The sequence below is a fragment of the Mytilus galloprovincialis genome, chromosome 3 (assembly GCF_965363235.1).
Source record: "Mytilus galloprovincialis chromosome 3, xbMytGall1.hap1.1, whole genome shotgun sequence".
Classification (NCBI taxonomy): domain Eukaryota; kingdom Metazoa; phylum Mollusca; class Bivalvia; order Mytilida; family Mytilidae; genus Mytilus; species Mytilus galloprovincialis.
This window is the reverse complement of record NC_134840.1, coordinates 68721088-68743198: the sequence shown is the minus strand read 5'-3', so window position 1 is coordinate 68743198 and position 22111 is coordinate 68721088. Positions and strand designations below refer to the sequence as shown.

At 31.5% G+C, this 22111-nt stretch overlaps 2 protein-coding genes across 2 annotated transcripts; one reads left to right on the top strand and one right to left on the bottom strand.

The window, feature by feature from the left end:
• LOC143068743 (radial spoke head protein 4 homolog A-like) lies at positions 1-5695 on the bottom strand. The gene is made up of 10 exons (XM_076243011.1): positions 5450-5695; positions 4351-4540; positions 3772-4050; positions 3323-3380; positions 2850-2963; positions 2469-2566; positions 2019-2160; positions 1471-1580; positions 824-1083; positions 1-461 (listed from the first exon to the last, which is right to left on the bottom strand). The coding sequence occupies exons 1-10, from the start codon at positions 5557-5559 to the stop codon at positions 236-238; spliced, it is 1587 nt and encodes a 528-aa protein (XP_076099126.1). The 5' UTR covers positions 5560-5695; the 3' UTR covers positions 1-235.
• A 46-nt stretch (positions 5696-5741) lies between these two features.
• On the top strand, positions 5742-21462 carry LOC143068742 (uncharacterized). The gene is made up of 7 exons (XM_076243010.1): positions 5742-6235; positions 9117-9488; positions 10403-10591; positions 16576-16768; positions 17390-17547; positions 18655-18716; positions 19982-21462. Exons 1-7 carry the CDS (start codon positions 6145-6147, stop codon positions 21131-21133), a joined length of 2217 nt encoding a protein of 738 aa, XP_076099125.1. The 5' UTR covers positions 5742-6144; the 3' UTR covers positions 21134-21462.
• Positions 21463-22111: the final 649 nt, after the last annotated feature.

Below are 22111 nucleotides of genomic sequence, written 5' to 3'. Positions count from 1 at the left end.
TACAGTCCAGACTTTTACTTCATAACAGGAGCAAAAATGTATTTATATAATATAAATAGAGTTAATGTGCAAATGTCAAAACTTCCTTTTAACATTTGGTATGCTGTAAAAGTAGGCATCAGCTATGGAATGACATGAATTAAAAGTTTATAGCTGACACTTTCTGATCACAACACTATTCAGTTATTCATTTGTTGTTTCTTGGCAGTTTATAAGTTTATAATTTATTTGTTATTTAATCATCTTCTTCCTCTTCTTCTTCTGCCTCTTCCATTTCTTCTGGTTCAACAGCCTCTTGTTGTGCCTTACGGATCTGTCTTTCTTCTTCAACTGATGGATCTTCGATTTCGGTGATTTCAGCACCACTTGGGAATTCTTCTTTAATTGGTGTGGTTTCTGGTGGACTGTAATTGTCTCTAGAGTATTTGTGTCCAGTGCCAATGTATACATTTTCAAATTTCCTGTTGACAGAAAGAGATTGAAAGTTATAAAACTTTACAAATAATTCATGGATATTTATTTCATCATACATGTATTACTTAGTAATTATATTTTTATATTTGTGATGAAATTGTAAGTTTAACATTTCATTCTTTTTTTCTTTTTTCATTCATGTCAGCAGCAGAAAATAGTTTTATTAATTCTACAAAAAATCCATTGTAAAATTAAAAAGAAATGACAACTTGAAACTAAAACTTGACAAGATCTAAAATCAAAATCTAGTGATACAAAAATCCTACTTCAGTACAAGTCAAAATAAAACATTTAACCATGTTCCAAATATTTTCGAGTAAAACATTTACAACTAAAAAATCTGACTTACTTATCTGCGGCAAATGCATATGCTCCTGGCCATAGATTTGATCGCATTACAGCACAGGCATACTGTGGAATGAGATTGTAAGAGAGTTTTGGTGTCCATGGTGGCATATCTCCAACTTCAGCATCCTCAGACAGAGGAGTGAGGAGTTCTGGACCTCTTTCTGGTTCTGGTTCATCTGGTTCCTCTCTTTCCTCTTCCTCCTCCTCATCCTCAAACTCATCCTGGTCTGGTTTAGCAGGTGGGAACCAGACACATCGACCCTGAAAGTCAAACAACAATCAATTATACATTTTGTTCAAAAACATACTAATGAAGGTCTGGAGTAAAAGTTAAGAATAATTAATTAACCCAGCAACATTTCAAAAATTGGACATCCAGTTTTTATTGATGGATAAGTTGCCATATCATATGGCAAGCTATAAACTTACCACCTCAAGACAAGTTGCTAATTAATTTTTCAGAGACCTCAAAAGACAGAATAACAAATAGTTAATTGTAAATAATTAAATTAACGGTTAAGGTAGGCGATAAAAACTACTACATAAGTTTTGTATCATTTATTTGAAGCCATCTTCTGTAATGCCTTTTCATCATGACCACCCCTTATATTTACTTTAATCACATCTTTACTTGTGTGAATTGTTTACCTGTGGTAAGATGTGCTGTACATGATGTACCCAGTGTGATAAAGACTGATCGACCAGATCTCTCATTGGATGGGCTTCATATTCAGGGTTAATGATGAAATTCTCCCTGCCTGTAAAAAAGAAAAGAAAAGATATATTGAAAATCTTTAATTAATTGTGTACCAAACTGGCAAACAATGATGTTTTTACTGCAGATGAGAAAACAACAGGAATACAGTTTCCTGTACCATGTATTACTGTGGAAAATAGTAAATTTCTGCTGGATAACTGCAGTATATATAAATGCAATGAATAGTTTGATGGATGCCAGACAACTGTATTATTCTGTGTTTTTTCTTTAAATTATTGTTATAGATTAAGTTTATCAAGATTCAGTAAATTATTCAATGGTATTATATCAAATGAACATGTAAACATGTTCATTCTCAATTTTGTTGTGGGTTTTTTTACCAAAAAGTATTTATAATATATCTGTCCATAACTTAATAGAATTTAATGATATTTCCATCCTTTGGTGTAGTAAAAACAATAACAAAATGGTCACTTACTGCCTCCTTCTTCTTCTTCCTCCTCCTCTTCATCAAAAATGTAGAATGACAGAGGTGAAATGTGTGTTCCAGCACTGATACGTGCAATCATAGCTCTCAGGTAGTTACATTCATTTCCTGGGAATGGGGGATAACTCACAATCTACAAGGAAAATCAAACAGATTATAATACAAACAATAAGTTCTAATTCTTCTCTTTTATTAAGAATCAATTTTATTAGACAACAATGGAATAAATAAAGATGTTTACTATACATTTTGTTCCCTAAAAATAAATTCAATAACAAAATTTAAGTTCAATAAATATTAAGAAATGTCACACTGATAAATTAATCATACTTTTTTGCCACTTAAATTTATTAATCTTTATGAATCAGAGAAACTTTTTTCATATTTATGCAATAAAAATGTGCATGATTTACTGCATTTTCAACTTATATAACAACTTACTGGAGCATCTAGTCGTCCTGTGAAGTACTTTTTAATATTTCTGGCAATGTGAATTTGTGCAGGTGTAACTGGTGGGAGTTTAATCCATGGCTTACCAGCTAAAATATAAAATAAATAGATTTGTTATTCATTTTCAATGTACATTCATTATTGTTTTGTACAACATGTATCAATTAAAATGAAAAATATCTTACCAATATTTGTAACAGCAGACTTTTCAAACTGATCACTTATAGTTTTATTATGCAAATATTATATAGGCATTTTTGTTGTCTCAAAATTAAAATACTCTTAACAAATTTAAAGAACTTAATTATGCTATTTTTAAATGTGTTTATGATGATCAGGTAAGAAAAAGAATAGAATATTTAAATTACTTACGGTCATTGCACACAAAATATGTCTTTTTATTTGCACCAGATCTGTTTTCTTCTTTTGGTACTTCTGCTGGTGGTTTCCAGTCTGGTTTTGGGGTATCATCTTCTTGCTGTTCCTCTGTGGGAAAAAAATTTGATTTACTAGTGTACATTCAAAATACTACATCATATCCATGTTTACACACATTCATTTATAAATTGCATGTACATGTTTGAACATCACTTCATGTATTGTAACGTTTCCACTGAATTTCATCAGAAAAACTTTGAAATATTATATAAATGGTATCAAATAATTTTGTTGTTTATAATCAATAATATAATTTTTATTTCCAAATTTATTAATAACCAAATAGCTCAATTTATCATAGGTAAATGTTCCTTCTATAAAATTCATGTGTTCTCTCTAAATGAAATAATTAAAAGCCAAGACTTCAGTTCCATTCAGATAGTGAAAAGGAAAGAATTAATACATACCTTCTTCTCCATCTTCATCTCCTTCTTTTTCTGTTTCTTCCTCAGCATGAGCTTCTTCCTACAAAGGTTAGAGAACATATTGATAACTTTTTTCCTTTTTATGATAAATGACCTTTTTAAACAATTATTGGGTTATACATTATTCTTGCTGAAAGTGAAGGTCGAAATCAGAAATTTCTTTCATTAAACTATACACTTGTAGTTACATGTACTTCTGGTTTTCATATTATCCAAACTGAATGTTTTTAACTGTTGCAGTATTGAAATTGGTAAAATTTGTTAGAGGCTAGTTAAAGCAGACCATATCTAAAGTAAGAATCCTTGTTTTTTTTTCCTTTTCCTTTTTCTTTTCTTGTTTTACAAATTTATACAAAAGTTGATAGACCAGTTTCATACCAAGCAGTGAAGCACTTCTGGCATTCAATGCATTGAGTATATAATTAACTAACCTCTTCTTCCTCTTCATCTCCCTCATCATTTCCTTCTCTATATTCTACCTCTGCTACATAAAAGTTCTGTTCTGTTCCAAATATTTTACCCCAGAAATGCACATGTTGTAATGGATAACGATCTACAAGGTCTTTTAATGCTAACCAAATACGCACAAGTTCTTCACGACCTAATCCAATGCCAGCTTGTTCAAAATAGAAAAAGTGATCCATCAAATTTGGTAGTGGTGTTTCGACCTCCTCATCTTGATCCTGGTCTGCATCTTCTCCTTCTCCTTTCTAAAAATCAGAAACACAAAATTAATCTCAACTTTAATTTTTTTTTGATAGTTAACAAATGAAAATTATTCTCATTATTTGAATGCTAATAACAAAAAGACAGCTTGATAATAACTTGATTATAAAAACATCTATATATATGAAATGTGGCTGAACACATTTTTTTCTATCCTGTCTTATCAAAAATATTAAAAACAAATCAATAAAAATGAAAAGTAAAATTTAAATGAAAATATCCTGCGTTTTCAAATATTAAAGTACTGTGAATCAAATGAATACCAAGTTTGGTTTGATACCTACTGAAAACAGTTTATGATGAATTTCAGCAAGAGCAACTTCTGTTGACTTGTCTACTTTGTCTTGAACTGTGTCAACTTTGGAATTAAACTTTGACCTTTTGACATCCCTACTGATGTCTTCAATAATGTCGGATGCATTTTCTGGTCTTTCATCAAGTACTTTTGCCAAGACACAACTCAAATGATCATATCTGAAAATAATAATATTTATTACAGACAGCTGTTATTAATTTAATATAACTATATACCAAACTACTTAAAACATTTATGAATGTGGTATTCGAAAAGTATATAGAAATAAGTACATGTAAAACGATCGAGGTCACGCAAATCTTACTAAAAAGTAAAAACACAAAAATACTGAACTCCGAGGAAAATTCAAAAAGGAAAGTCCAAAATCAAAAGACAAAATCAAAAGTCCAAACACATCAAACCAATGGATAAAGTATCCTAATGTGAATACAAATTTATGTGGGATATGATGAAAGATGGAAAGCCTTCATACATCTTAAATTCTATGGTATAAACAATTCAAGAAAAGTAGTCTACATAAAATAAATATTAATCGTAGTTCAAAAATCGTTCGTAATTGTGTCCGTTGAGCTAACATGTACATGTATAATGTTTTGTGTAAAAACTTTCCACAAATGGTGTTATACAAAAGGTTCATCATACACAATTTGTAGCTATCTGCATGTATCTCATATAATATAATAACACATTTAAAAAAATCTTTTGTTTTCTCTTGATGTAAACATGTGCAAAAATGTACAAAATGTATAATACCATTAATTTGGTTGAAATTAAATGTAAATTTCAGGGGGGTAAATATGACTTGTGTTTGTGTCTTTGGAAAATAAGTATGCTTCACAACAAATACATAAACAAAACAAATAAACCTGTGACACTCAAATGGTAATTCCCCAAGTAATAATTGATCACAATATGCATGATATGTTTTACAAGAAATTTAATTTAAAAGATATTATTTACATGATTTACAAACAGCTAAAACACAAGAAAATGATTCAAGTCTAGTAAAAAGGTCTATAAATTCATCTCGTATTCAAAATAAAGCAAATATACACAGATAAACTTACAAATTTGTTCCCGTGTCTGTGCTTGAAGTGAGAAGATATGATTTTGCACTAATGAATTGTTGGTCCTTCGGGTTCATGTTTAGTTCCGTGTTTGCTGGTGTTGTAGTCATCTTGGAATAATGGGAGGCTTATCCTCCTTTTACAAAATGACGGTAATTTAGACCAAAAATGGTGTTGTTACGTCTCTACTTGTTGCCAAACTACCACACTACATCGACAGTGAAGTCGTCAAGGTAAATACACATATTTGCGTAAAATTTATTAAACGTCACTTCCGGCCCAATTTCAATGACATTTTACACACTACCCGGGCACTTGCAGATTTGTCAACAAACTAGGAATTGGAATTTACGAGTTCTGCCATATTTCAACTACTCAAAAACTGTCAACAATTTCAAAAATCAATATATATAATATTCATAAATGAATTGGCACAGTAAAGTGTGCCAAACATATCTTTTTAAAGTTTAATGGGGCGTTTCCATTGTGCAAAAAGTGAAATGTACTGATGAAGTTGACATTTCTTATTTTTTTAAGTATACACATATATACAGATTAAATGGTATTTTAATTTAATTGAGAAATTAAACGAGTTTACAGTTTCCAACCGGGAACAATGAAGGACCCTTAATATTGATATGACTAATCAAAAAAGCATGTGCATATTAGTGGTAAATACAAAATAATGAAAAAGTATGCTGTCAAAGAAAAAAGAATCATCATCAGGTATCAACGATGGTATTGCAGGGAAATATGTTAAAAGAGACACACCTCCTATGCTCAGAAGTAAGTTACACAGTGTTTCTGCTAGGATTTGTAAATAGAGGGGGTATATAATAAAAACAACACTTAAGTGATGTTTCTGCACTTACCCATTAAAAGGGCCATTTACTAGAAACTTGGTCTGTTCCCCTTGGTTAAGGATCACACTGGCATGGGTCTATATGCTAAGCTTTGATTTTAATTTTATTTTATAGCCTTGTTACATAATGTTCATTATTTGAATAGATTATATGCAAAAGTTTTTTGAACATGTTACTAAATATTGATGTTCATTATTTTCCTTTGATTTGCACTATGGTGTACATACAAAGGTATTCAACATGATAAAAGAGCTGAAAATCCATTTCCATATTAAAAAAAGTGGTCAAAACAAACTAGAGGTAAAAGAAGCATATGTATATTAGCTGCAAAACAAATGCCCCCTTACTCTACTTTTATTATTAAAAAAAATACTTTTCATTACTAATTTGCTTATTAATGAGATCAAGGAAACTTTACTACACATGTAGTAATCACAATTCTTTATAATAAATAAATAATATAAATGAATAAGCTTTGTTTAGAGTCAGCAAGGTATACAAACATAGACAAACATAAGCTCTAATGAGCTTTTAACCTACATATGAGACATCTTTAACAATACAACAATTTATAACAATACAACACATAATATAATACACATGCAATTAATTTCACAGCACAAAAATGAAGCACAGATATAAGCATATGCTAGGTATTAAAGCTAAAAGCATATAAGTGTAAACTGGGCATAAAAGCTGGCAAAATGCATAGCATAAAAATTTGAAAAAATGGGGTATGATCTAGATGGTAAATAAATTTGTAAACTAAAAGTCTGCACAAACTGTGCACTTGCCATCATTTCCATTCCATTCCATGACTTTAAAATATTTTTGAACTGACTAAAATTAGCAATTTTTCTAAAATCATCAGGTACATGTAGATCATTCCATAAAACAGCAGCTGTGTATTTAAAAGAGTTTTTACCATAGGTTGATGTTCGGACCCTAGGTATATCTACAATATTAGAATATCTAAAATTATATTTTCAATCTTTCAATACAACTAAATCATGTAAGCATGCATGGTGGTGACAATTTATATAAAATTTTAAAACACTCAATAGCCATGTTACGCATACGTCTTATTTTCAGTGATGGAACCTTTGCTCGTAAAAGCAGTTCATCATATGAACTAACATAGTCTTCATATATAAATTCTTTATTAAAATCAACAGTCATTTAAAGTAATTCTGAATAAAAATTAAGTACCAATGAAATGTATTAATGCTTCAAAAATAGCCATTAATTTAAAAATATTTTCTATCATTATCTATCTGTTTTTAAGAAATATATATTTTCTTCAACACTAACTATGTAAATATATGGATAAAGTCTCGATCTATTAAATTATGATAATTAGAATATATATATTTTTTTAAATAAAAGCAGGGCAAAATAGACTCTCTGGGTGAACGAAACCAGGGCAGGGACCTGATACATCAGCACCCATTTACTACACCACCTGCACATGTTAATTTTATTATAAATGGCGTATGAATCTACTAGCTAATACACAATAATTACTTTACAATACTAATGATGTAAAGATCCACAATCATATGTTTCTTGATAATTTATAATAGTGTATATCAATGTTTAGCATTTGCAGAGCAGCAAATGAATTTCAATATGCTGAGATTATTGAACTTAAATGTTAATATGTTTGTTAAGGTAATTTAATCAAATCCTGTAATTAACAGGTACACTTGCCATAATTAAATCAGGTATCTTTAATTATGTGTTAAATATTAATCATCTAGTGAATGGTTGATGATTAGGGAGAAATAGTTTATTGTCAATTTCATTAGTAAATTGGATTTTTTTTTAATTGTTTAAACCAGACACCTTCTTGTTAAACTACTGAAAAAAATTGAATTTGAATATTTATATAAGTTTTGAAGGGGAAAATTAATTATATCATTGGCATATAATTTTTTTCTTCTTATATGTGTATATTTGGATTTTTTATTGCAAAAATGCTAGTGTAGACTTTTATAATTATAACTTAATTGAAATTATTATACATGTATGTAGGGCTACAGCACTATTCCAAATCACAAAATGACAAAACAATTTGAAACTCATAGTATTGACTATATAACCCTCTTTAATAAAACAAATATCATTTATGTATGCAGATTTTGCATGTTATACCTAGGCCTCTATTTTAAATTGTTGATATTTGAGTAGAGTTTTAATCATCAAATAGATATTGTTCATCTGTTAACACTGATTTTATATCTGCATTGGAAAATATTGATAGATCAGGATGACATGCATTACATTTGTGTGCATTTGGGGATTAAATTTTTTTGCTTTTGCACACAGCTTTTGATGAAAAAAAAAATCCCACATTCATTTTACAGGTTACAGATGTAAATTAAAGATAATTCAAACAAATATGACTATAGTTAATATACATTTTGAACATACAGCAGAATCAAAGCGTTCTACAAACATTCTGAAATCATTCAATGCTCACTACAATCAGCAATTCTATATATTCAGGACATTTATTTTTTAATGTAACGACATGTACCGTCAGAATGACCATCATTTTCCCTTACTGTATACATCTTTCTCTTAAATGTTATCTTGAATGTGATATTAAAAACATTAAACTGTCAAATTTTATATAAATTTCACAACATTTAGAAAATAAAACTTCATTGTGGATTAAACTTAAGTGCCTTTACCTATATCTCAGACTTTTCATGTCAATAAGTTCCTTTTTTTTTAATTTACAAAATGCACTTATAAAAAATTCAAAATAATATGTTAACAAATTTCTTTTAACTCTGCAGATTATCACACACCTGTACGTCAAACTGTCAGACGAAGTGTAAAAACTCCAGCGTTTTACGCACCACAACAAGCAGCGACAAATTTAATATCATACAGACCTCCAAGTGTACATCCACCACCAACTAACCATGATCTCCGTAACTTTCCACAAACTCAACGTCCATCTAGATTACCTAGTCAAACATTTGGTCATCTGTCAACAGGTATACAAAACCTTAACATATCGGAGAGGAATGCTCAAACAGGATCAAATAGTTCTTTAGAGACTGGATCAGAAAGTGGTCAGTCTTCATCATCTGGATACCAATCAGGAAACACTGGTGTCAGGAAGTTATCTGGAAATGTTCCAAATTTGGGGACGGTCGGAGAAGGTAACTTTAAAATTATAACGCAAATTGAAATCCTACAAACAGTTGACTTCTATATTTTTAAGAATTCAGGTCTTTTGTAGAATCTTGATGGGTTGTTCCATTTTATATTTTTAATCAACCCTGTTAAATTAACTATCCAACTTAGCATATACATGTATTCAAATGTAAAATGTTTTGGATCATATTGGTGTAAATGTTTTGTAAATTTCCAAATATTAAAACAAAACAGATATTTTTAAATTATTTTCCTAAATTACAATTCATAATCATTGAAAAATCATATTTAGAAATGCAAAAAATACGGACATACTCATGATTTTTCCAGGGGAGATAATTTAACTGAAAATGACTACAAAGCAACCCATTTTTCTATAAAAATAAGGAGATGTACAGTAGAATGATTGTCAATGATACAACTATCCACCAGAGCTCAAATGATGTGAATATAAGCAAGTAGAGGTCACCATAATGCCTTCAACAATGCAAAAAATATATGGTATACTAGTCCTTTAAAAAGACTGACATTTAAAATTTTAAACAAATCAAACGAGAAAATTTACAGCCTAACAAAACAATTTATGAATAACATGAACCAACAACAACCACTGAGCTACATGATCCTGACTTGGGATAAGCACATAAATACTGTATTTATGTTAAACATGATTGTAAGTGCTCAACCCTCCCCTAACCTGGGAGATTGGTGTAACTGCACAACATAAAAACAAACTGTAAATTGAGTTGGAAAGGGCTTGATGCAACAGATTGGTATGAAGCACACAAAAAATCTAAAACATGTATCGCAATTATGTTGTGGTTATCATGTTTATCTTAGATGAAGGTTATATATGTATAGGAATGATTCTGAACTGTAAAAACAATCATCTTTTTTCTTATTTCCTAAAATATATCAGATTTTGATGACAACTCAAATTATTACCATGGAAACTTCAACACAGAGGCTTACAGCCAGTATGATGAGAACTATCAGATACAACAGCATCACCAGGAGATCAGAAATCTGTATGCTCAGAAAAATATGTCAACTCAGCAGAATTTATACACATCTGCACAGAGGGATAATCCAATTACAGTAACATCAGGTTTGTCCTTTATTGCTGTTTTTTGCAGAATGAATTGAAATAGAAAAGTTTTTATACGACCGCAAAATTTGAAAAATTTTTCGTCGTATATTGCTATCACGTCGTCGTCGTCGTCCGAATACTTTTAGTTTTCGCACTCTAACTTTAGTAAAAGTGAATGGAAATCTATGAAATTTTAACACAAGGTTTATGACCACAAAAGGAAGGTTGGTATTGATTTTGGGAGTTTTGGTCCCAACATTTTAGGAATTAGGGGCCAAAAAGGGCCCAAATAAGCATTTTCTTGGTTTTTGCACTATAACTTTAGTTTAAGTTAATAGAAATCTATGAAATTTTGACACAAGGTTTATGACCACAAAAGAACGGTTGGGATTGATTTTGGGAGTTTTGGTTTCAACAGTTTAGGAATTAGGGGCCAAAAAAGGGCCCAAATAAGCATTATTCTTGGTTTTCGCACAATAACTTAAGTTTAAGTAAATAGAAATCAATGAAATTTAAACACAATGTTAATGACTACAAAAGGAAGGTTGGTATTGATTTTGGGAGTTTAGGTCCCAACAGTTTAGGAATTAGGGGCCAAAAAGGGACCCAAATAAGCATTTTTCCTGGTTTTCGCACCATAACGTTAGTATAAGTAAATAGAAATCTATGAAATTTAAACACAAGGTTTATGACCATAAAAGGAAGGTTGGTATTGATTTTGGGAGTTTTGGTCCCAACATAATAAGGGGCCCAAAGGGTCCAAAATTAAACTTTGTTTGATTTCATCAAAATTGAATAATTGGGGTTCTTTGATATGCCGAATCTAACTGTCATGACTGTGTATGTAGATTCTTAACTTTTGGTCCCGTTTTCAAATTGGTCTACATTAAGGTCCAAAGGGTCCAAAATTAAACTTAGTTTGATTTTGACAAAAAATGAATCAGTTAGGTTCTTTGATATGCTGAATCTAAAAATGTACTTAGATTCTTGATTATTGGCCCAGTTTTCAAGTTGGTCCAAATCGGGGTCCAAAATTAAACTTTGTTTGATTTCATCAAAAATTGAATAAATGGGGTTCTTTGATATACCAAATCTAACTGTGTATGTAGATTCTTCATTTTTATGCCCCACCTACGATAGTAGAGGGGCATTATGTTTTCTGGTCTGTGTGTCCGTTCGTTCGTCCGTCCGTCCGTCTGTCCCGCTTCAGGTTAAAGTTTTTGGTCAAGGTAGTTTTTGATGAAGTTGAAGTCCAATCAACTTGAAACTTAGTACACATGTTCCTTATGATATGATCTTTCTAATTTTAAAGCCAAATTAAACTTTTGACCCCAATTTCACGGTCCACTGAACATAGAAAATGAAAGTGCATGTTTCAGGTTAAAGTTTTTGGTCAAGGTAGTTTTTGATGAAGTTGAAGTCCAATCAACTTGAAACTTAGTACACATGTTCCTTATGATATGATCTTTCTAATTTTAAAGCCAAATTAAACTTTTGACCCCTATTTCACGGTCCACTGAACATAGAAAATGAAAGTGCATGTTTCAGGTTAAAGTTTTTGGTCAAGGTAGTTTTTGATGAAGTTGAAGTCCAATCAACTTGAAACTTAGTACACATGTTCCCTATGATATTATCTTTCTAATTTTAATGATCTTTCTAATTTTAAAGCCAAATTAAACTTTTGACCCCAATTTCACGGTCCACTGAACATAGAAAATGAAAGTGCATGTTTCAGGTTAAAGTTTTTGGTCAAGGTAGTTTTTGATGAAGTTGAAGTCCAATCAACTTGAAACTTAGTACACATGTTCCTTATGATATGATCTTTCTAATTTTAAAGCCAAATTAAACTTTTGACCCCTATTTCACGGTCCACTGAACATAGAAAATGAAAGTGCATGTTTCAGGTTAAAGTTTTTGGTCAAGGTAGTTTTTGATGAAGTTGAAGTCCAATCAACTTGAAACTTAGTACACATGTTCCCTATGATATTATCTTTCTAATTTTAATGCCTAATTATATTTTTTATCCAATTTCGTCGTCCATTGAACATGGAAAATGATAGTGCGAGTGGGGCATCCGTGTACTTTGGACACATTCTTGTTGGTCCTGTTTTCAAATTGGTCTACACTAAAGTCCAAAGGGTCCAAAATTAAACTTAGTCTGATTTTAACAAAAATTGAAATCTTGGGGTTCTTTGATATGCTGAATCCAAAAATGTACTTAGATTTTTTATTATGGGCCCAGTTTTCAAGTTGGTCCAAATCAGGATCTAAAATTATTATATTAAGTATTGTGCAATAGCAAGTCTTTTCAATTGCACAGTATTGCGCAATGGCAAGAAATATATAATTGCACAATTTTGTGAAATAGCAAATTTTTTTTTAATTAGAGTTATCTTTCTTTGTCCAGAATAGTAAGCAAGAAATATCTAATTGCAAAATATTGTGCAATAGCAAGATTTTTTTTTAATTTGAGTTATCTTTCTTTGTCCAGAATCAACTTAAATCTTTGTTATATACAATATACAATGTATATTCACTTTTTACTACCAACTGATAAATTAAAATAATCTTTACCATTCAGTGATAACAAGCAGTTTTTTTACATCTTAATATTTTATGATGTATTTAAATGAGTAGTTATTGTTGCAAACTCCATTAGAAATTTTAATTGAGATTAGTTTTGGAATAAGGGAAAGGGGAATGTGATTAAAAAAATTGGGTTCAATTTTTCTCATTTGAAATTTCATAAATAAAAAAGAAAATTTCTTCAAACGATTTTTTGAGAGGATTAATATTCAACAGCATAGTGAAAACAAAAATTTTAAGTTCATTAGAACACATTCATTCTGTGTCAGAAACCTATGCTGTGTCAACTATTTAATCACAATCCAAATTTAGAGCTGAATCCAGCTTGAATGTTGTGTCCATACTTGCCCCAACCGTTCAGGGTTCAACCTCTGCGGTCGTATAAAGCTACGCCCTGCGGAGCATCTGGTTGTAAAGTGTCATAAATTTATTCAATGAATGGGTGATGATATGGGACATAACTTGTAATTCAGTGGTTGTCATTTATTTGTTTTTCGTTCATTTTTATGCCCCACCTACGATAGTAGAGGGGCATTATGTTTTCTGGTCTGTGCGTCCGTTCGTTCGTTCGTCCGTCCGTCTGTTCGTTCGTTCGTTCGTTCGTTCGTCTGTTCGTTCGTCCGTCTGTCCCGCTTCAGGTTAAAGTTTTTGGTCAAGGTAGTTTTTGATTAAGTTGAAGTCCAATCAACTTGAAACTTAGTACACATGTTCCTTATGATATGATCTTTCTAATTTTAAAGCCAAATTAAACTTTTGACCCCAATTTCACGGTCCACTGAACATAGAAAATGAAAGTGCATGTTTCAGGTTAAAGTTTTTCAGGTTAAAGTTTTTGGTCAAGGTAGTTTTTGATGAAGTTGAAGTCCAATCAACTTGAAACTTAGTACACATTTTCCTTATGATATGATCTTTCTAATTTTAAAGCCAAATTAAACTTTTGACCCCAATTTCACGGTCCACTGAACATAGAAAATGAAAGTGCATGTTTCAGGTTAAAGTTTTTCAGGTTAAAGTTTTTGGTCAAGGTAGTTTTTGATGAAGTTGAAGTCCAATCAACTTGAAACTTAGTACACATGTTCCTTATGATATGATCTTTCTAATTTTAAAGCCAAATTAAACTTTTGACCCCAATTTCACGGTCCACTGAACATAGAAAATGAAAGTGCATGTTTCAGGTTAAAGTTTTTCAGGTTAAAGTTTTTGGTCAAGGTAGTTTTTGATGAAGTTGAAGTCCAATCAACTTGAAACTTAGTACACATGTTCCTTATGATATGATCTTTCTAATTTTAAAGCCAAATTAAACTTTTGACCCCAATTTCACGGTCCACTGAACATAGAAAATGAAAGTGCATGTTTCAGGTTAAAGTTTTTCAGGTTAAAGTTTTGGGTCAAGGTAGTTTTTGATGAAGTTGAAGTCCAATCAACTTGAAACTTAGTACACATGTTCCTTATGATATGATCTTTCTAATTTTAAAGCCAAATTAAACTTTTGACCCCAATTTCACGGTCCACTGAACATAGAAAATGAAAGTGCATGTTTCAGGTTAAAGTTTTTGGTCAAGGTAGTTTTTGATGAAGTTGAAGTCCAATCAACTTGATACTTAGTACACATGTTCCCTATGATATTATCTTTCTAATTTTAATGCCTAATTATATTTTTTATCCAATTTCATGGTCCATTGAACATGGAAAATGATAGTGTGAGTGGGGCATCCGTGTACTTTGGACACATTCTTGTTTTATATAAATAAGGCTGTTAGTTGTCTCGTTTGAATTTTTTTACATTGTCATATCGGGGCCTTACATGTATATAGCTGACTATGCTGTATGGGCTTTGCTCATTGTTGAAGGCCGTACTGTAACCTATAGTTGTTATGCCCCACCTACGATAGTAGAGGGGCATTATTATGCCCCACCTACGATAGTAGAGGGGCATTATGTTTTCTGGTCTGTGCGTCCGTTCGTTCGTCCATCCGTTCGTTCGTTCGTCCGTCCGTCCGTCTGTTCGTTCGTCCGTCTGTCCCGCTTCAGGTTAAAGTTTTTGGTCAAGGTAGTTTTTGATGAAGTTGAAGTCCAATCAACTTGAAACTTAGTACACATGTTCCTTATGATATGATCTTTCTAATTTTAAAGCCAAATTAAACTTTTGACCCCAATTTCATGGTCCACTTAACATAGAAAATCAAAGTGCATGTTTCAGGTTAAAGTTTTTGGTCAAGGTAGTTTTTGATTAAGTTGAAGTCCAATCAACTTAAAACTTAGTACACATGTTCCTTATGATATGATCTTTCTAATTTTAAAGCCAAATTAAACTTTTGACCCCAATTTCACGGTCCACTGAACATAAAAAATCAAAGTGCATGTTTCAGGTTAAAGTTTTTGGTCAAGGTAGTTTTTGATGAAGTTGAAGTCCAATCAACTTGAAACTTAGTACACATGTTCCCTATGATATTATCTTTCTAATTTTAATGCCTAATTATATTTTTTATCCAATTTCGTGGTCCATTGAACATGGAAAATGATACTGCGAGTGGGGCATCCGTGTACTTTGGACACATTCTTGTTAATGTCTGTGTCATTTTGGTCTCTTGTAGACAGTTGTCTCATTGGCAATCATACCACATCTTTTTTAAGGGCATATACATTTGTACTTGACAAAATGATCTTGATTGTTAAAAACTAATTGGTTCATGTATTTTTGGGGGGAAAGTTATAATTAGCGAATAATATTTAAATACCTAATATAAAAATATAAAGGAGACAAGGTATGATTGATAATGAGTCTATTATACATTAACGACCAAAGACAAAAATATGAACCATTTAAAATACTGGTAACCATACAACTTTCAACAATGAGCCAAACTGATATCATTTATTTTATAAAAAAAATTGTGGCATACATCAACCAACAACATTCACTGTATTACAGAATCTAGGATTTAGACAGACACTTAAAGAATATTGCAAGGATAAAAATGTATGGGAGTGTTCACCCCTTGGCTTTACATAGGACAGGGGTGTAACAACACAATACAAAAACTGTTAAAAATCAGTTAGGAAAGGCTTGATGCATCCAATCAGTACTAAACACAAAAACAAAAAACAAATAAAGAAAAGACAAAAAAAAGCATTCACAGTTACTGAAAGATAATTCAAAGGCCAATGTCAGCTTAAAGATGAAAAAAAAGTTGACAGAGAGAGCACCATTTATGAAATTGGAATATCTAAATATTTTTTGAAAGAGGTCAAAATAATATGGAAAAGATGTAGGTTCACATCAATGAGATAGTAACCCAACAATACAATACAACAAGAAAAGATATATATTATAATGCAATGTATCATGTATTAAGTTGGAAGTATTATAAGGATCAAAATATTGTGTTACCAGATAATGATTTATATCTAAATAGCTTCAGGTGGATTTTGTGGACAAGACATGCTATTACCTCATGGATGGTCAATTGACTGGACTGTTCGAGGACGCAAATATTACATTGACCACAACACTCACACCACACACTGGAGTCATCCATTAGAGAAAGAAAGCCTCCCTACTGGTTGGGAGAGGATTGAATCAAAAGAATTTGGAGTGTATTATGTCAAGTAAATATTGATTTTTAAAACATTTCTATTGCACTAGTAAAAAAGAATATTAATAGGCTAATGGTGCATGGCTTCACATATGAATATCAACCTGCTAACCAATTTAAGATGAACAATTTTTATTTGTTGTTTTTATTGGGTTTTTTTAAATTGTACATTTTTAACTAGACATCATGGGTTATTAATATGGTGATGTACGGCAGTCGGGTAGGCAGCCATTTCCTGTGACTAAATGAAGGTCAAGTTAGATTTTCACGACTTCTGCTTTTATCTTTGTTGACTTGTAGATCTTTAAGTAGAGAAAAGTGATACTTATAGCATTGTCCATGCAACAACTTGAAAATGCCTTCATGAAATCTTACCAAATTTAGATATGTTGTTTTCTGTGACTAAATGAAGGTCAAGTTTGATTTTCCCTATTTTAACTTTTATCATTTTTCAGGTGTAGACCTTAAAGAAGCGAAAAATGATACTTAGATTAGTTTTGGCAATTCCATTTTGAACCCAACACATTATTCCATTCTTATTTTTACTTGATCCTGTTTGCGGATTTGGATTTTCAAATATCATTTTCATGACGAAAATTCAGTTTGAAAAATCTTTTTATTTGTTTCCTTTTAGTCATATAAAGAAAACAGCCCAGTATCCTCATCCATGTGCACAAAGTATACCAAACATGCATAGTTTCCAACCACCATTACCAGGTGCATTAGAGTATAGACCATCTATAGCTAGACAGCCCAACGTTCTTGTCCCAGCGAATCCATATCTTAATTCAGGTAAGTATTATTTCAAGAGTTTGAACCATGTTTGCAGTTGATGCCAAAGTCTTTTTAGTTTAATATTTCCAGACATTATTCATGCCATGGGGTCAGATTAAAAATAACTGCAAATATGAAATATTGAAGTGTAACAAAAGCTATTCATGCAGTAAAATCTAGGATTATTTAAAAAAAAAAACTTAAGTTGTGAAATAAAAAGTAACATCACACTGTTCTTTGAAATATCTTTAAAACAACTGTTCATTGAGTTTGAATTGACCAGTTGCCAGAAAAGGGTTAACAGTTGTAGTTCAGGTTTAATCTTAAAAATATGTTGATGCCTAAACAAAGTTTAAACAGATAAATTGCAACATAATGACCTTTAATAAGGTCACTGAACTTCGTTCTAAGCATATTCAAATTTCTCATTACAGCAGATTTTTTATTTCTCAGAAAATATTGATATACATGTATAAGAAAAAAGTAAAAACACAAAAATACTGAACTCTGAGGAAAATTCAAAAGGGAAATCCCAAATCAAATGGCAAATTCAAAAGTTCAAACACATCAAATGAATGGATAACATTTTGACATCTCTTACACTTACTGTGAATTGTTCAGAGTTGGGTTTTTTTAATGTCATTATTAGATATAAGAAGATGTGGTATGAGTGCCAATGAAACAATTCCTCATCCAAGTCACAATTTGTAAAAGTAAACCTTTATAGGTCAAAGTATGGTCTTCAACACTGAGCCTTGGCTCACTCTGAACAACCAGCTGTTAAGGGCCCAACAATGACTAGTGTAAAACCATTCAAACCGGGAAACCAACGGTCAAATCTATATAAAAAACAAGAAACGAGAAACAATTATGAACCACATCAACAAACGACAACTACTGAACATTAGATTCCTGACTTAGGATAGGTTCAAACAATTGCCGCAGGTTTAAACGTTTTCATATGTACCTACCTTCACCCTCACCTTAAACAATAGTGAAACATCACAACATAGAAAGACACACTACATTTATGCATAGGATTATTGAGGGTAAAGCTATAACAGTATTGTTTCTCAGGGTTTGTTTTTATATAGCATTTGGTTTATGATTGTAATTTTGTTGCAGCCATTCCCCAATGGTTACATGTTTACTCTAGAGGTGCTCCTGAACATGATCATAAATTAAAGGTAAGCCACTGTAGAAATGAGGGTTTGGATGAGGTTTACAGAATTGAGAATGATGGGCAAAAAAAAGAAAATATGTTTGACTAATGAATAAAAAATATATTGATGTACAAAAATGACCTAAATAAAGAATTAAGAAATTAAGATCCTACTAAATTATGTTGTAACTGTATTTAGGGATATCAAGATATTATTTAGGAAAATTAGGTCCTTTGTTAAATATATTGAATGTTATTTTCTTTTATTATACTTCAAGTTTAAATGCCAGATTTTGATGGGCTTATACAAGGGAGATAATTTGCTCTCAAGGGAGATAATTTGCTCTAACCAATAGCTCAGTGGGAGACAATATGGGTTGATTTCTCTTCACTAATAGTATGTGATCAAGCTGATTTTTTAACAGTTAACTCCCTTATGTGTTCTGTACCCTCTATACATTTATTTCAAAGGACAAGTCCACCTCCAAACTATTTCTGTGCAATAACTGTTGCAACCAAATTCAAATTTTGATATGTTGTTTTTCACAACAAACTTGGGTATAAGTTTGATTTTGGAAATTTTTGCTGTCCTTGATAGATAGATTGATCAATTCAAAATGATACTTTGGTTCATTTTCTTGTGGTTGCCTGAGAACAATTCAACTGATCCTGCTCACATCTGAATACTTTGGATTCATTTATTTTTGTGGGTAACAATTTTTTATGAAATGAGAAAAAAAATCATTTTCCTGGATATTTGATTTTGTGGTTTTGACAAAGTCTGCATATATTTCCATTTGTAATTCATGGAACTTTTGAATTTATGCTTCCCTTGTATCTATAAAAATTGAAATCCAATGAAAAAACAATTAATCCACAGTATCTTGTATTGTAACCATTGGGTTGACAATATTCAATTTTCCCATTGAGCAGATATCATTATTTAATGAACTAAAAATATTAGTTAGTGTCTTTTCCATTAAATAAATTGAGAACAGTTCAACCATTTTTTTTCTGATAACAAAATGTTGGTCCAGGTTGATTTTGATCATTTCCACTTTTGATACTGAGGAGTTATGGCCCTTGATAACTGATAGACTGAAACTAATATATGCGAGAAAGACCCTGTTTGCTCATATGTTTAAAGTTTCTTGTCTTTTTTTTCATCATAGCCTCAGTAAAGTTAAAGTATCATTATTCTTATAACTTATTAAGATGACCTAAAGTAAAATTTAAAAAAAACAAAAACAAGCATGTTTAATGTCGATTTTATTCTTTTGTATTTTTCAGTGGGATTTATTCCGTTTAAATGAACTAGAACATTTTGATGCCTTGTTAGTACGATTGAATAGACAAGATATAGAAGACATTGTCCTGAAATATGAGCATTTTAGATCGGCTTTAGTGATAGAAATGGAGAGACGCAGACAGGAAAAAGAAATTGAAATGCTAAAACAATCAGTTGAAAATCCACAACTCCCTGTATCAACAACTGGGAATAAAATGTTACCTTTCTCTATAATGAACAATCCAATGGGACAAAATTTACCAATAAATCCAATGGGGAACGATCAGTTTCTGTCTCAAAAACCTGAATCTAAACAAATGATGTACATGCAAAGTCATGTCAATGAACAACCTAAGCCTTCTGTGATATCAAATGATCATCCTCGTGTTGGACAACCACAGTTGATATACAGTCAGCCTACAGCAATGTATGGTCCCAACAGGATGATGGTCAACAGAGATCTAGAACAAGAACACTTAGAACTTCAACGAGAGATGCAACTACAGTCACAACAACAACAAAGAATTCAACAACTTCAACAACAGTATCAACAGCTTTTACAACAATATCATGCCCAGCATAATCAACCTTTGAGTTCACCTACCACCGCTAATGTCTCCGTTTATTCACCTTCAATTCAATATAGACAACCCATGCAACAAGTTCAGCTCAGACAACCTGTATCCCAGCCACAGTTACAGTCACATATGCAAATGCATAGGCCGCCACCTTCCCTTTCTCCTGCAATGCAGGATCAAACAGTTTATGGACAGCTGCAGCCTCAATCTATGCAAATTATGAGGTACCAGCAACCCCCTGTTCACATCCAACAAGCCCAACCTGTGCCTTTCATACAACAGCCTATTCTTTCTCACCATGGTCAATCAACAACATCTCAGCAACAGGTGAATTTAACACAGCATATTACACAATCAGCACCTCAGTCTCAAGGAAACCCTAGTCAACTTATCAACCAATCAGCTCCTCAGTTGCAAAATTCTTCACAACATATCAACCAATCTACACAGCACTCTCAACAAAACATGCATATGATACAGAATGAGCAGTCAGGAGTCGCAGCAGCTCAGGGTCAACAGACAAATGCACAACAAACATCCAGAGCATTAACTCAAAATATTGAAACAAAAGTTTAATGTTAGCACTGGTTCAATTCAAAGGCATTTATGGACTAATTTAATTTTTCAATCAAATAAAATTAATATTGCAATTCTGTTGAGCATTTGAGTGTAAACAGAAATGAATTTTGTAACTTTTATAATATTGTATGTCAGCACATATGAAAAAAGATTAGCTGAAAATTGTACTTGATTAATCAAACCGTAATCTTAAAAAAGCTGTTTTTATTTGGTTACCACATATTTATTTATTTTTTTGCTTAACATTTGTTTATGAAATCTGTCTGCTGTTGATCTCTATTTAATTGATATTTTGTACTTGAAACTGTATTATTTGTTTTGATGCTTTTTGTCGAGCCTTCGACTTTAGTCGAAAAAGCGAGACTAAGCGATCCTACATTCCGTCGTCGTCGGCGTCGTCGGCGGCGTCAACAAATATTCACTCTGTGGTTAAAGTTTTTGAAATTTTAATAACTTTCTTAAACTATACTGGATTTCTACCAAACTTTGACAGAAGCTTGTTTATGATCATAAGATAGTATCCAGAAGTAAATTTTGTAAAAATAAAATTCCATTTTTTCCGTATTTTACTATAAATGGACTTAGTTTTTTCTGCGGGGAAACAAAACATTCACTCTGTGGTTAAAGTTTTTAGAATTTTAATAACTTTCTCAAACTATCCTGGGTTTGTACCAAACTTGGACAGAAGCTTGTTTATGATCATAAGATAATATCCAGAAGTAAATTTTGTAAAAATAAAATTCCATTTTTTCCGTATTTTACTTATAAATGGACTTAGTTTTTTCTGCGGGGAAACATTACATTCACTCTGTGGTTAAAGTTTTTAGAATTTTAATAACTTTCTTTAACTATCCTGGGTTTGTACCAAACTTGGACAGAAGCTTGTTTATGATCATAAGATAGTATCCAGAAGAAAATTTTGTAAAAATAAAATTCAATTTTTTCCGTATTTTACTTATAAATGGACTTAGTTTT